General features: G+C 36.6%; 1 protein-coding gene across 1 annotated transcript in view; it reads right to left on the bottom strand.

Moving 5' to 3' along the window:
* stard13a (StAR related lipid transfer domain containing 13a) overlaps positions 1 to 11,752 on the bottom strand; it is a 67,840-nt gene extending 56,088 nt beyond the window's left edge. The window contains exons 1-3 of the mRNA XM_028466084.1: positions 11,702 to 11,752; positions 10,154 to 10,991; positions 2,201 to 2,320 (exon numbers count right to left, since the gene is read on the bottom strand). Of these exons, the coding sequence (XP_028321885.1) occupies positions 2,201 to 2,320; positions 10,154 to 10,918 (885 nt within the window). The 5' untranslated portion in view covers positions 10,919 to 10,991; positions 11,702 to 11,752. The remainder of the gene's footprint in view (positions 1 to 2,200; positions 2,321 to 10,153; positions 10,992 to 11,701) is intronic.
* Positions 11,753 to 13,367: the final 1,615 nt, after the last annotated feature.

Genomic DNA, 13,367 nt, shown 5'->3' with positions numbered 1-13,367 from the left:
GGGTCCCGACCCACCAGTTGAGAATCACTGATGTAAATGACAACTTAAAAACAGTTGAAGATAAAATAAAATAAATTGTCATCAAGAAATAACAACAAAACAGTATCTTGCACCTTCAGATTCCTACGCATCTTAGATGAAAAGTAGTAGAAAGAAGTATAATCCTACCCCTTCAATTTTAAATTAATATATTGTGGATATTTCAAATGTATTAATTAATTTATGTATGTATGTATGTATTTATTTATTTAAGCATTTATGTTTTGTTTATCTATTTGATTATTGGTGAAATGAAATATTCAGCTTATCATATTGCTAAATTGTGACCGTAATGTTTAGTGCATTTAAAAATAATTGTTTACCCAGTGCTTTTAAGAAGACTTCTTCTCACTAAAGTCATATTGTATGGTGTCATTCTCTATTAATTCTATATTAAATGTGTGCTGTGTCACATTCCCACCAATAAATACTTCAGTATTGCATTAGGAGTCTCATCCAAATGGTGTTATACTATAGTTTTCCAAACCCTCCACTCAGCGTGAGTTTATATGAATACTTTGATTAAACTCTCTTTTTTTTTTTTTTTTTTTTAACAAGAATACTTTGAGTGCTGAGTTGCTGCTTTAGGAGCTGTTTGAGGTTCCCAGATTTACACTCGGTGGGCATAATGAGGCAGCAGGAATGCCCCGTAAGGAAAGTGCAGCGACGCACAGCGATGGAGCCGTCCACACAGCGTGATCCTCTTCAGAATGTAACGTTAAATGCATTTCTGGAATAACAGTAAACCATGATGAGCTCAGCTCCAATTACCTGTGGTTTCTGGTGGAGCACCTTTTTTTCCACATACCATATGGATGCCATACGAGTAACACAGGGTTGGATTTATTAAGACTCTAATAGGAGAAAATCATTGAACTTGGAGGGAACCCAAACCGGAAATCTGAACACTTCTACAATGTATTAAACAAAAGTCACTCACCTGTATGAGGGAATAGTTTACCTCCTTAATTCCACACTACATACAGTGTTTAAGATGAACAACTCCCTAAATAAATTTGATAAATGGGTCAGAGAATCTCTTGAAACGTATTTGGGGATTTTGCCTGTTTACATTTGTCAGTATCGATCAAAAGTGTTTGACACTATATTTGGAAGGAAAGGTATGAGTGGAAAAGTTCCAGAGATCGGGGAACCCCACTGTATCTGAAGGTGGTTGAACACAGACATGAACATTGAAGAACAGTCATGTGGAGACAGGGCCATCTATAAGGGGGAATAAAGGGGAGAGCTTTCTGGGGCCCATCCATAAAGTCAGAAAAAATGATGGAAAAGGTGGTGAAATGGGATTTTAAAAACCACAAAAATTGGTTAAAAGCTGCAAACAGACAGAAAAAGTGGTAAAAAGGGGTTCAAAGTGTAAATATTGGCTTAAAAAAAGTAGGAATAATGAGTTTAAACTGGCAAATAATAGTTATGATAAATCGTGATTGGCAAAAATAAGTATGAAATATGGTAAAAAGAGGTTTAAAGTGACAATAATGGGTTGACATGTGCGACATTATCTGGGAAAAGTGGTGGGAAGGGTTTATGAAATGAAAATGTCTTGAAAGTGAAAAAATGTGACCAAAATAATTGCATTTGAACACTTTTTTTCTTTGATTGAAAAGTGTTTTTTTTTTATTGAAGTCATCTTTTTTGTATTTGGGCCATATTATGGTAGTACATTTGTGTCCTTATTATTAAAAAAAACAAAAAAAAAAAAAACATTTCAATCACAAAAAAGAGAATTCCTGGACTCCAATTAATCCTATAATGTTTGTTTCTCCCAGTGTTACAAATACCATGAAGCAGGGGTTCTCAACTGGTCTCACCCTGGGACCCACATTTTGCCACGCGACCCACTTTTTTTTTTATTAGAATTCAGTCAACCAAACTTAGTTTTTCAAAAATAGCTGTTGAAAACACACATATATAATCTTTTTTCTTTTTTTTTTTTTTTAAATAAATCTATATATTTTCCTGTGTAACATGCATTTCACAGCATGCCTAGAAAAGAAAAGTGTCTTTCAAAATAAGACAAGTCAGAAGTTTATTATTATTTATTCATTTTTGACTAGCTGTCTGCGACCCATCCAGTACAGTCACGACCCACCAGTTGAGAAACACTACCATAAAGCACTGTTGAATAAACTGGACTTACTGTGTCAGTTTGCTGCTGGGGATCATCACTCGTCTTACACATGCTTTGTACTTCTTGGATCCCATTGTTAAGATGATCTAGCTTTCTCATGAGCAGTGTCATGGAGTCGCATGCATCAGCCTGTGGATGATGCAAAAATAATTACACATATTGGTAGGGATGTAACAATTAATCGTAAGGCAGTTAAAAATCGATTCATAGGTATCACGATTCACATCGATACTGTAAAAATTGAATCGCAGTACTTTTTTACCAGCAGAGGGCGCTATCCAGAAGTGTTGATGGCGGGCGGAATCTGCCTTTCTTTCTGGCCGCCTTCTACTTTTAAACATGTTCATAAATGATTCCTTACCCCTTTAGCACCGAAAGAATATCTTACGTGAATATCTGTAAAAGTCACGTTTTTCTATTAGCTCTGTCTGCTAGCATAGCATCTCTTCTTCACTGCAAGATATCTGCACGCAAACCGACCACTGGGTTACCAGCGCCCTCTGCTGGTCCAAACAAATATCTGACTTAAATACAGTGAAATGACTGTTTTTTTTTTTTTAAGTCCAATTGTTAAGGCACAAAATACATTTTCAGTTGCACTTTTAAAAAGAACTATTATGCAGTTTTGCATTGTTTACTATAGAACCAGAATTTAAATTAATAGGCTTCTTCTTCATTTGTATTATTCCTTTATTTATTTCGATCAAGATTTATTTTTAGTTAATATGCATTGTTTTGAATAGTTTATCAAGGGATTCTTTTGACAATGAAAAATAAAAGGAGAACAGTATAGTTTTTTCGCCCAAACAAATAAAGGAATATTTTTCAGTCATCATTTGTCTACAGTCCCATTTTGTAAAATAAATCGTGAGAGAATCGTATCGGGAGTTGAGTGAATTGCTACATCCCTACATATTGGTAAATGTTCATTAATTTCATCCACTCTCCACCCATTCCTGCTTCACCATGACTTTGTAGAACACTGTGCTGTTTGGATCTGACCCCAGAGCGCACACTGTTCCCCACACACTGACTTCTTTATGAGACCTTCAATAAACAAGAAAAACTGTAGCGAAAATAATGGATAATTAATTACAATAATTATAATTATAATTGAATGTAGATAATTGACTTTGTAATTGTAATTCTCATGAAAATTCTATAAAAATTGTTAATTATAATTAAAAAAAAAACTGGGGAACCGTGTTCGGGTTTTCATTTTTTTAAACTTGAAATGGAGGGGTATACTGACACAAAAAAGGCTCAGATGTCCACACCATAAATATTAAAACCTATATTTCATTGATTATGAACCCTAACAAGGTAACCAATAGATAGGAAATAAATTAGGTGATAGATATTTGTTTTTAGTGTATTTTACAGCTGATTTAGGACCCGTTATCATAAGAGATGCTAACAGAAAGCAGGCACAAGAAAAAAGGTTAACTTTTATTAGGTTATTTATTTCAGGCTCAGTAACTGTGATTAATTGTAATTGAACTTTAGTATTTGATAGCGTAATTGTAATCAACTTTCTAAGGATAAAATAGTGCAATTGGAATTTAAATGTAATTGAAAGTAATGGTGGTCACTGTAATCATAATTGAATTTTAACTGAACATGAGTAATTGAAAATGTAATTGTAACTGAAAAATTGAAGTGACCCCAACCCTGATGGCTGCTATGAAGTACCTTTACACACAAAACAAGACTCATACACATGATGTAACTGTAATGTCGGCATGGTGATAGTTATGCACATATGTGACCCATGATTTTTTTCCTCCACACTCAGGGAACACAAACTCTGACTGAGACACTTGTTTGCTGGTCCTCTCGGAAATGAACAAACTGCTTTGTTTCTGGCCTCCACTGCCAACCCCAGAGCCCCAGAGGCCGATAGCAGCACATAGGACCCCTTTGAGGAGCTTCAAGTCCAAAAACAGCCCCCTCACTCACACACGCAGGCATGCCCTCACCCACCCACTCACACACACCCTTCTGTCCTCTCCCGCTCCCTTTCCCAAAGACCATCATGTTGACCATGTAGACGTAAAAAATATCTGCAGTAATGGCTTTGGCAGTAAAGCCGTTTCCTGTGTGTTTCAGCCCCCTCATGTCAGGATTCCTACACACAGGAACACAGAGGCTGTCTATGTGCAACTAGGGGGCTATTTTTACCCTCACCGTGGGGGGACAGAGCAGGGACGAGAGAAGGAACGCAACCAGCAAAAGGCTTTTCAGTGGCATGAGTGACTGCAGAGTGCAGGTCTCACTAACGTGAACATGAATACAGAAAACAGCAGGCTCATAGACACAGAGGCAGAGAGCGGAGTGCTCTTCAAAATCATCAAATGTTAATGTTTGGGTTCAAAGTACTGGTATAGGATAGAGCTTTCAATGCATCATAGAGACCATGATAAAATACCTTTTGTAATGAACCTGGCAAAACTTTTAAAACAATTTGTTATTTACAGCTGTGGACTGACAAAAGGCCATTTGAAAAAACTATTCAAAAAAACAAAGAATTACATTTATGAATAGATAAAATTAATAAATAAATTGCTTTTTTTGCCCTTTATTTTAAAGGGACAGTGCCCATTGATGAACAAATGTAAAAATTACATATTGTAAATGCGCCAGATATGCTAATTTGCATCTGTTGTCCAGGCTGTAGCCCCCAAACTCTGGAATAACTTGCACCAGTCTCTCCGAGAGCTCAACTGCGTGGACACTTTTAAGAAACTGTTGAAGACTTTTCAGAAAAGCTTTTAGTTAACTGGATCTTGCATTTTTATTTTCCTCTTATGATGCTGCTCATATGATGTTGCACTTGTATTAATTTCTCAACAGCTCTGTACAGCACTTTGTGATTTTACCTGCAAAAAGCGCTTTATAAATAAATGACTTACTTGTCCCTTGGCAGGTCACAAAACAAACATTATTCACAAGGCTTAAAGTACATAAATACAGTACTATCAGTCAATCAACAATACAAAGTGCATGTATATAAGAGTTAAGTTAAGGTGTGTATTACAAGTGTATGAGTTATTTGGAAAGATGAGAAAATCCATACATTGAATATTGTAGAAACTAAAACTTTTAAGTATAAAATTCAGAAACTGTAATTATCATCAATAATAATCTCAGAATTTACTTTTTCCCTTTAAAACACACATAGATGATCACACACACACACGCACGCACGCGCGCGCGCACGCACACACACACACACACTTCATTAGCCCTAAGTGTAAAAAAAAAGCTATAATAAATTATATTTTTATGGGATTCATATGACACACTTAAATTAGAGGAGTAAGTGAGGAGTGGGACTCTCTAAAGACTTCCTACAAGCCTTCACTGAGCTGCTCTGCTTCAACTGAGGTATGTTATCAGCCTCCACAATCCTAAACACAACAATTAGTTGAATTCCAACTTGCTTTATACAGGAACCCAACAATGATGCTGGAGAAGACAGAAAATATACAATATATTTTTATTTTAATTATCAATTAGCAGCAGAACCGGGAAATGATTCTCTGGATCCAGAAAGAAAAGCACATCTTCTGCTGTTTGTATAAAAGTTTAGCTAAAATGGTTTGTACAAAAAGACGGAGGAAGCAAATGAATGTTAAATAAAGTAGTGTAAGTGCTTTCCATATGAAATAAAAATCAACAATTTGGCAAGGATCAGCAACAAAGGACGCCCTTGCGTTTCTTTTAATGTATTAGACACACAATGATATTCTTGTCTATTGTATAGTGTTTTGACAATTATTGACTTTCCAAATAATTTTGATTGGCTTTGGTTTTTCACCTGACAAAAGAATAATAAAACAAAGCTATGTATTACTAAATCTATGACAATGCATGACATTGTCATCAAAAATAAAACACACTTAAAATGATTTTTATACATGTTTCATCCAATATGTGACTTTACACCAGACTAAAACAATGAAATTAAGACTACTTTTGTAAAGTTCTCAAAAATTTAAGTTGATCACAATTCATTATCGGTGCAACGATATATCGCAATAACAAAACATAAGATCTATTGTCAATGTTACGAGTGGTATCGTCGGGGTTGGGTTGGGGGCATACCTTACCATCCCAGCTACATCTGTCCTAAGTGAGCGTATCATTTATACTGCAGGAGACATAATCAATGTCCAAACGTCTCAATTCCTCCCAGAACATGCTAGTATTGTTGAACAAATTCTGATGAACAACGACCAGGCCCGCGGAACGTCTCCACGCCGAATAACACGTACCACGTTCCAGAGAATTCAATGAAATGACTCGGTTCCACCAAGTAAAACAAATTAAATTGTGCAACGTAAAATCGTAATCTACGTTGAAAGGCCTTCGAATTGATATATCACACGACTATGTTGCGATAAATTTAGAAATTACCAAAAAAGGGGTGGGTCATTTGAAAAATGGGGCCTCCGGCGCCCCCATGGCACATACCGAGTAATGGGCCCCATTCATATATTGGTATGTGTCAATGATTTGGTACCACCCACTGTCGCAATATTTCACTCACAAATACTTGAGAAATCAACTTTAATGGAAATTGCCTAAAAAGCCCCTTCGGGTCCCTAATCAAATTGTGCAAAACATAATCGTAATCTATGTTGAATTACCTTTGAAATGATATGTCACATGACTATGTTCACATAAATTTGAAAATTATCAGAAATGGGGGGTGGGCCTCTGGGCCCCCTACCTCAAAAAAATTGCTCCGAGCATCTCATCATATTTATTCATACCAAACTGCATTCCAATCTAACGAGAACTAACAGAGGAGTAGTTGTTTGAAAAATGGGGGGGGGCGGGCTGGCGTTCCTGTGACACGTATGGGGTAATGGGCCCCATTTTTATATATTGGTATGTGCCAATGATTCGGTACCATCAACCGTCGTAATATTTGACTCGCAAATAAATGAGAAATCGACTTTTGGGGGTTTTTTTCTTTTGGGGCCCAAATCAAAAAACAGGCTCCGAGCGTCGATGAGTACACGTCCATAGATTATAGCTACCATATTTCAGCCCGATCTGTTCATGAATAACAGAGGAGTAGCAATTTTAACTCGTGTACAGAAGAAGAAGAAGAAGAAGAAGAAGAAGAAGAAGAAGAAGAAGAACAAAGTGAGTGGCGTTTTTAGTCAGGCAGCCCGGCCTAAAAAGAGATATTCATATCTTGAATCTGGGCTGTTAACTTTTCTTATTTGATGTTTTTAAAAAGTTGTTATCTAAAGCTCATTTACAGATAGGAATGTTTTTTAAAGAATGTCGTGATGATGATTTGGTTTTAATTTTAGACTGGCAGGAAATGACCGTCTGTTTTTTCGTTGTATTTGCAGAGTGGCACTTTTTTGCTCTTAGGAAAAATTGGGTTATTTATGTTATTATTTAATTTTTATATTGCAAATGTGTTGAAAATGTCAAACCCACAGAAAATATGTAAGTATGTCCAGAATTTATAAAAGCATTTTAAGCATGTTATGTTTTTCCCCTTCCAAAAATATCGTTTAAGCCCATTATCATCTATCGTATGCTAAACTCTGTCTATCGTCCTACCCCCTTAACTTCTATAGTCGCTACTGAGACGAACCTGAGCCAAGATATTTTAAGACATAACTTTGTTTTTGATGACTGTGGTATTTACAGACCCCCATCCCAGTGAACAGCGAACCACTGCTAACGCCCAGACAGGTGTGAGAACACAGTCAGGGGCCGACTCATACTGCTGGTGCAGTGCCTGCTGGGAGGTGAGAGATTCCCAGTCAGACCAGTGGATATTTGAGAGGAATTTGCTGGAGGAGGTAGAACTTCTAAAAATATTGCATTGATGTTGAATATCCGATTTAACACCAAGCACAGCTGACTTTCATCCATACCTGCTTATCCTGATCACAGTCACACTCATAGCTAGACTTCCTCAGGACTTTAAAAATAGGCCACAACCTAAACCAGTGGTACCAGTACCCCCTTTCTCTTACTTCTGAATCTAAGTACCCCCTTTGTCTGACGACTACATTTTGATCAGAATTCTGTAAAAAAAAAAAAAAAAAAACAATAGAGCATAATGATGGAATGAATGAGTGATAACACAAATTTTAAAGAATCTAATTGGAATGAAACAGTATTTAGTGCTTCTTGAATAGTATTATTTCTATGGTTTTAATCATTTCCAGTCATCTTTCTCCTAATGTGGAACCAAGACTGACTCTTTCAGTTCATGTTTTAATCAAGATCATATCTATTATCATTGTATGTGTTTTTTTGTGTCATTTTGTGTGTTTTTGGTGTCATTTTGTGTGTTTTGTTGTTGTTTGTTTCATTATTCAGTATATTTAAATTATTCACTCTCAGTGTGTGTGTTTTTGGTGTCGCTTGGTTGTGTCTTATGTAATTTTTTTATGTTTTTGTGTTATTTTCATGTATTTTGTAGTGATCTTGTGTATTTTTCTACATTTTTCAAGTTGCAATACAAACAAAGCATTTCCTCCGATATACAATATTGACGGTGCTGTGAGGTGTTACTCTAAAGCAGGGGTATGGAACTTATTCTAGGTCAGGGGCAAAATACGGACCAGTTTGATCGCAAGTGGGCCACAGTTTATAGGAGGGAAAACAAGAAGTTTCAACAATAACATGGCCTACTTTGCACTGCCACCTTTAAATGATAAGTAAAGTATGTACGGCACCGACAGTATCAGACATCAGTCCCTGCAGGAGCTTCACCTAAATTTATTTGATTTTGTGATTGATTTTCATGTAATTTGGGGAAATTTTGTGGAATAATTTGGATTTAGGAAAAATTAAGAGTCCTTTTAACAATTTAGCTTTTAAAAATGACGCGTGGGAAACTGTAAGCACTGGCCAATATTGTAAAATTTCATTACATTTCTGTATCTGAAGGGACTGGGATATCTACAATTGAATTAGTTATATTTTACACATTGATTCATGTTCTGTTTTTTTTTTATTACTTTCTCCTGCGGGCCAAATTGGATGCTAAAAAAGGATGGAATTTGCCCCCGGACCTTGAGTTTGACACATGTGCTCTAAAGAAAAGTAAAATAATTCAGCAGCTGACTGATGGTAAATGAAAAATCATTAATCAGCATAAATCGAATAAATAATTGAAGGTTTCTAATGGAATTGAGACTTTATTATTATTATTATTATTATTATTATTATAATAATAATAATAATAATAATAATAATAATAATAATAAAAATAATAATATCAATAATGTAAAAAAATAAAAATAATAATAATAATAAGATTCGAAATTTGGCAGATTAACCAACCCACTACTGTATTATTGATCAATGGCTTTACATATTTAGCACATCATCAGTGAGGTCAAACTGGTCTGACAGTTTGAATCAAACTCAGATAAATAAAAGAACATGTTTGCAACTACTATGGGAGCTCCATTAAAACCCCACAGCTCCATGCATATCAGGTACATTTAACTAAAAAATAACTACATTTGCTTGGGAACACCAGAAACCTGCAGAGAAAATGCTTCCAAAAAAAGTGAGTAGTCAGCAAAACACTAGAAATTGCTGCCCTCTAGTGGTAACAGTGGGCTACACAGATAGATGGTACACACTTTAACACACAACAATACACAATATTAGCACAAATGGCATTTCAGCCTTTCAACACATAGAAATCTTAACAATATCATTGATGTTAGGAGAAAAAGGTTACCATATTTTAAACATTCTAGTCACAATGTGTAAACATGTAAGACAATGAGTTGAAATAATATTAATTAAAGCCATTACTGATAGTCGCTGATACTGGACTAGATCACAGCTAACAAAGTTAAGGATAAAACACAGAGTTTATCAGAAATAAAATGTTTCCTGCCAAAAACTAACAACAAAACTTCCTAAAAATGAGAATAACTTCCTCTGTCTTGTTCTTCTTACCTGTTTCTCAGCGTTGAGGCTTCCATCTTCCTCCTCCTGGCTACCTGTAGGCCTGACTTTGCTACTGCTGGGCTTCTGTTTCCAGTCAGATGCAGCAGCAGCAGCACTGTTAGGGTGGGCATCCTGTCTCCTCCTCAAGCTCTTCCTGTTCCTGCTCCAGCTCCTGCGACAACGACTGACCAGGAATTCCTTATATTGTAAAGTCTCAGGAAAATCATCAACGTCATCATCATCATCATCTTCTTCTCCTCCTTCATTCTCTCCTTCCTCTGAGGTGGACGTGGAGGACTCTGAACAGTCCTTGGCAGAACAGGTCAGATTATCACAGAACACAATGGTGCTTGGCTTGTGTTTCACTATTCTGAGAACGTCCTCTGAACACTTGTTGGTTCTGTGTGTGAGTTCACAGAAACAATCCTCCAGCACTGGAACATGGTCAGGAGAAGAGGTTGTATTGTTGCTTTGTTCAGCAGCAGATGCACAGGGTTTCACATCCTGCATCTTCATTGGAGAATCACAGTAAACACCCACGGCGCAATCCCAGTCCTGAGCTACTTCTGAACGACACGTGTCTGAACTCCTTCTAGAGGCACAGTGTCCATTCTGCTTCAAGTCAGAACCAGTCGGATAGCAGAGGGACATGTCCGTGTTGTTCTCCTTCCAGGTTTTGTCCTGACTGGATGCACAGTGGAGCAGGGGAGCAGGTTCAGACATGCTGGGCGTCTCTGTCACCTGACCTCTAGCTCCAACCAGATGAACATCCATAGCTCAGCTGTAATTACGCCTGTCCAACAGCTCCATAGCAGCCTTCATACATTGCTGACAAAGCAGTCTTCATCTGTGACAGAGGTGAAATTAACGGATTAACTCACTGTAATTGAGTTGCTTTTATGGGTACTTTATGAGTCTATTTCTAAATCAGTCATTTTACTTGTACTTAAGTATGTTTTAAAAGAAGTAAAGTCATTCATTTCCATTCTACACCCAACAGTTATCATTTTTTTGCTTTAAAATGATCAACAGACATTGTGAAACTACAAAAAAATGAAATGACCAGACAACAATCAAATGCATCACATCATAGCTGACCAATCAGATTAAATGTAATGCACTGCGCCAAAACAGTATTGAATGCTGGTTATTTATAGTTGATAAATGTAGCTCCACTTAGAGCCTTTTGAATAGAAATCATTGGTGTCATTTTATTTTTTTTAGAGAATTGTACATTTTGACAAACCCTGTATTTTATACAGATGCCTTTGTGGAAAATAAATGAAGTTCCAATTGTGCATGATTTAGTTTCTTCCTTTTTAAGTTTATACATGAGATGTTTACTGTATGCAAGAGAACCGTGGCAAGATTTAGTACCAAAAATAAACGTGTGGGGGGGAAAGTAACTAACTTTTACTTTGAGTACTATTTAATTGAGCTACTATTTACTTGTACTTGAATATTTTATGTATGACTTACTTGCACTTGTACTTGAGTACAATTTCAATCAAGTAACAGTACTACTACTTGAGTAGAATATATCAGTACTCTTCATACCTCTGATCTGCGAGTCCTTCTCTGGTGATGCCGGATCATTTAGACATGATTTATCTGCTAAACCACAGCAGTGAGAAGATGTTGGTGCTGCATTTTAATCCTCCAACACTTTGTGACTCCTAAGCAGACAGACAGACAGACAGACAGACAGACAGACAGACAGACAGACAGACAGACAGACAGAAATGATGAAACTATAAGATTAAGAGTGATTCATGTTCACACACGTGAACACTATAGAGAACATATATACGTGTTTAACAGATTTAAGAATCGAGGTTCGTGTTTAGACAGGTTTAGAGAAAGCCAACCAATCACTAAGCTTGGAAAATGGATATAGAACAACTTTTATATGTATAATTAATATAATCAAAAGGTTTAATTTGTTTGGTAATTGTTGGAACCTGAACATGTTCACTTTGGTTGAACGGAAAAGCTTAAATATGGTTCATTCACAGCTACAAAGCTTTTCTTCTGCTGTGAGATGTTTCTTTGCTCCTCTTTTTCTTGCACAAGAGCTTTTGTCCCTCAAACACATTGTTTTCTTTCTCCTGATGAAAGCTATTTTCGTCTGCAGCCTACACACCCTTTCCTTGTCTTGTGTGTTTTCGTTGTTTATTCGAACCAACGGCAGCAGCTCTAGAAAATCTGTTCAACCTAAAAGACATTCTGACAGGTGAGAAAATAACACATAAAGCAACTTAATATGTTGTCTACATGCTGTTGTGTAAGTGTTGTTGTCATTGTGTGTGTTCTATCCATTTGGGAACAATAAACCAACACCTATACATACCAGATGTTCTTGTCCAGGGGTTGAGGTTGCCAGGTGGGACGTAACAGATGTGTCCAGCTCTGCTCAGCCTCAGCATGACAGCCGAAATAAAGGAGTGCACTCATTTTGTGAAAGATGTGAAAATCTGCAAGGGGAGGAGGGAAAAGAAAAGGAGTGAGGAATGCTTTCCCTCCTACATGACTTCAGTGAAAAGACAGGTGTGTGTGTACGTGTGTGTGTGTGTGTGTGTGTGTGTTTGAAGAAATGTTGAAGCAGATTAATAACTAATAAGAATATATAAATGACACAAACAGCTTTGAAGTCTCCTTATTTTTCACCTTTTCACTCAGTGTTGTACAAGACGGCCCGAGGCGACACATTTTTCACCTCAGAAGCACATTCCTCGACAACGCATGAGGTAATGCTTCAAACTGTTCTTCCCCTCTCACTCCGTACACTTTGTGTAACAGCGCGGGACAACTGAAGAACTTGTGCTACCTTCACGGGGCTGCCAGTGGACCGTGGAATTCCTCAAGCTTCCTTGAAAACGTTGAATTTAAGAGGGAATACCATTGGCCACTTGTACGATAATCTAGAAAAATGTTTCTGCCAGTTGAGGCCTGTTTTGCTTTTGGTCAAGTTATGGAATGAAATAAAACTGAAGACTAAACTCATGGTACAGCTACTGTATGGGAATTTATAGGCTTGCTTTATCAAAATTCTAAAAGTCATATTATATAGTTATAGATAAATCATGATGCATCATTTACAAATCACACAAATAACCACAATAACAAGAAATACCTTCATATTCTAAACTACAACACAGTTATTAATCCTACATTTGGTGTAAATCTTACACTAATTACAGGCTTCTCTAATTTACTTTATTTA

Source organism: Gouania willdenowi, chromosome 14 (assembly GCF_900634775.1).
Source record: "Gouania willdenowi chromosome 14, fGouWil2.1, whole genome shotgun sequence".
NCBI classification, from domain to species: Eukaryota; Metazoa; Chordata; class Actinopteri; order Blenniiformes; family Gobiesocidae; genus Gouania; species Gouania willdenowi.
The sequence above is the reverse complement of the archived record's forward strand: the minus strand, read 5'-3'. Positions and strand labels throughout refer to the sequence as shown.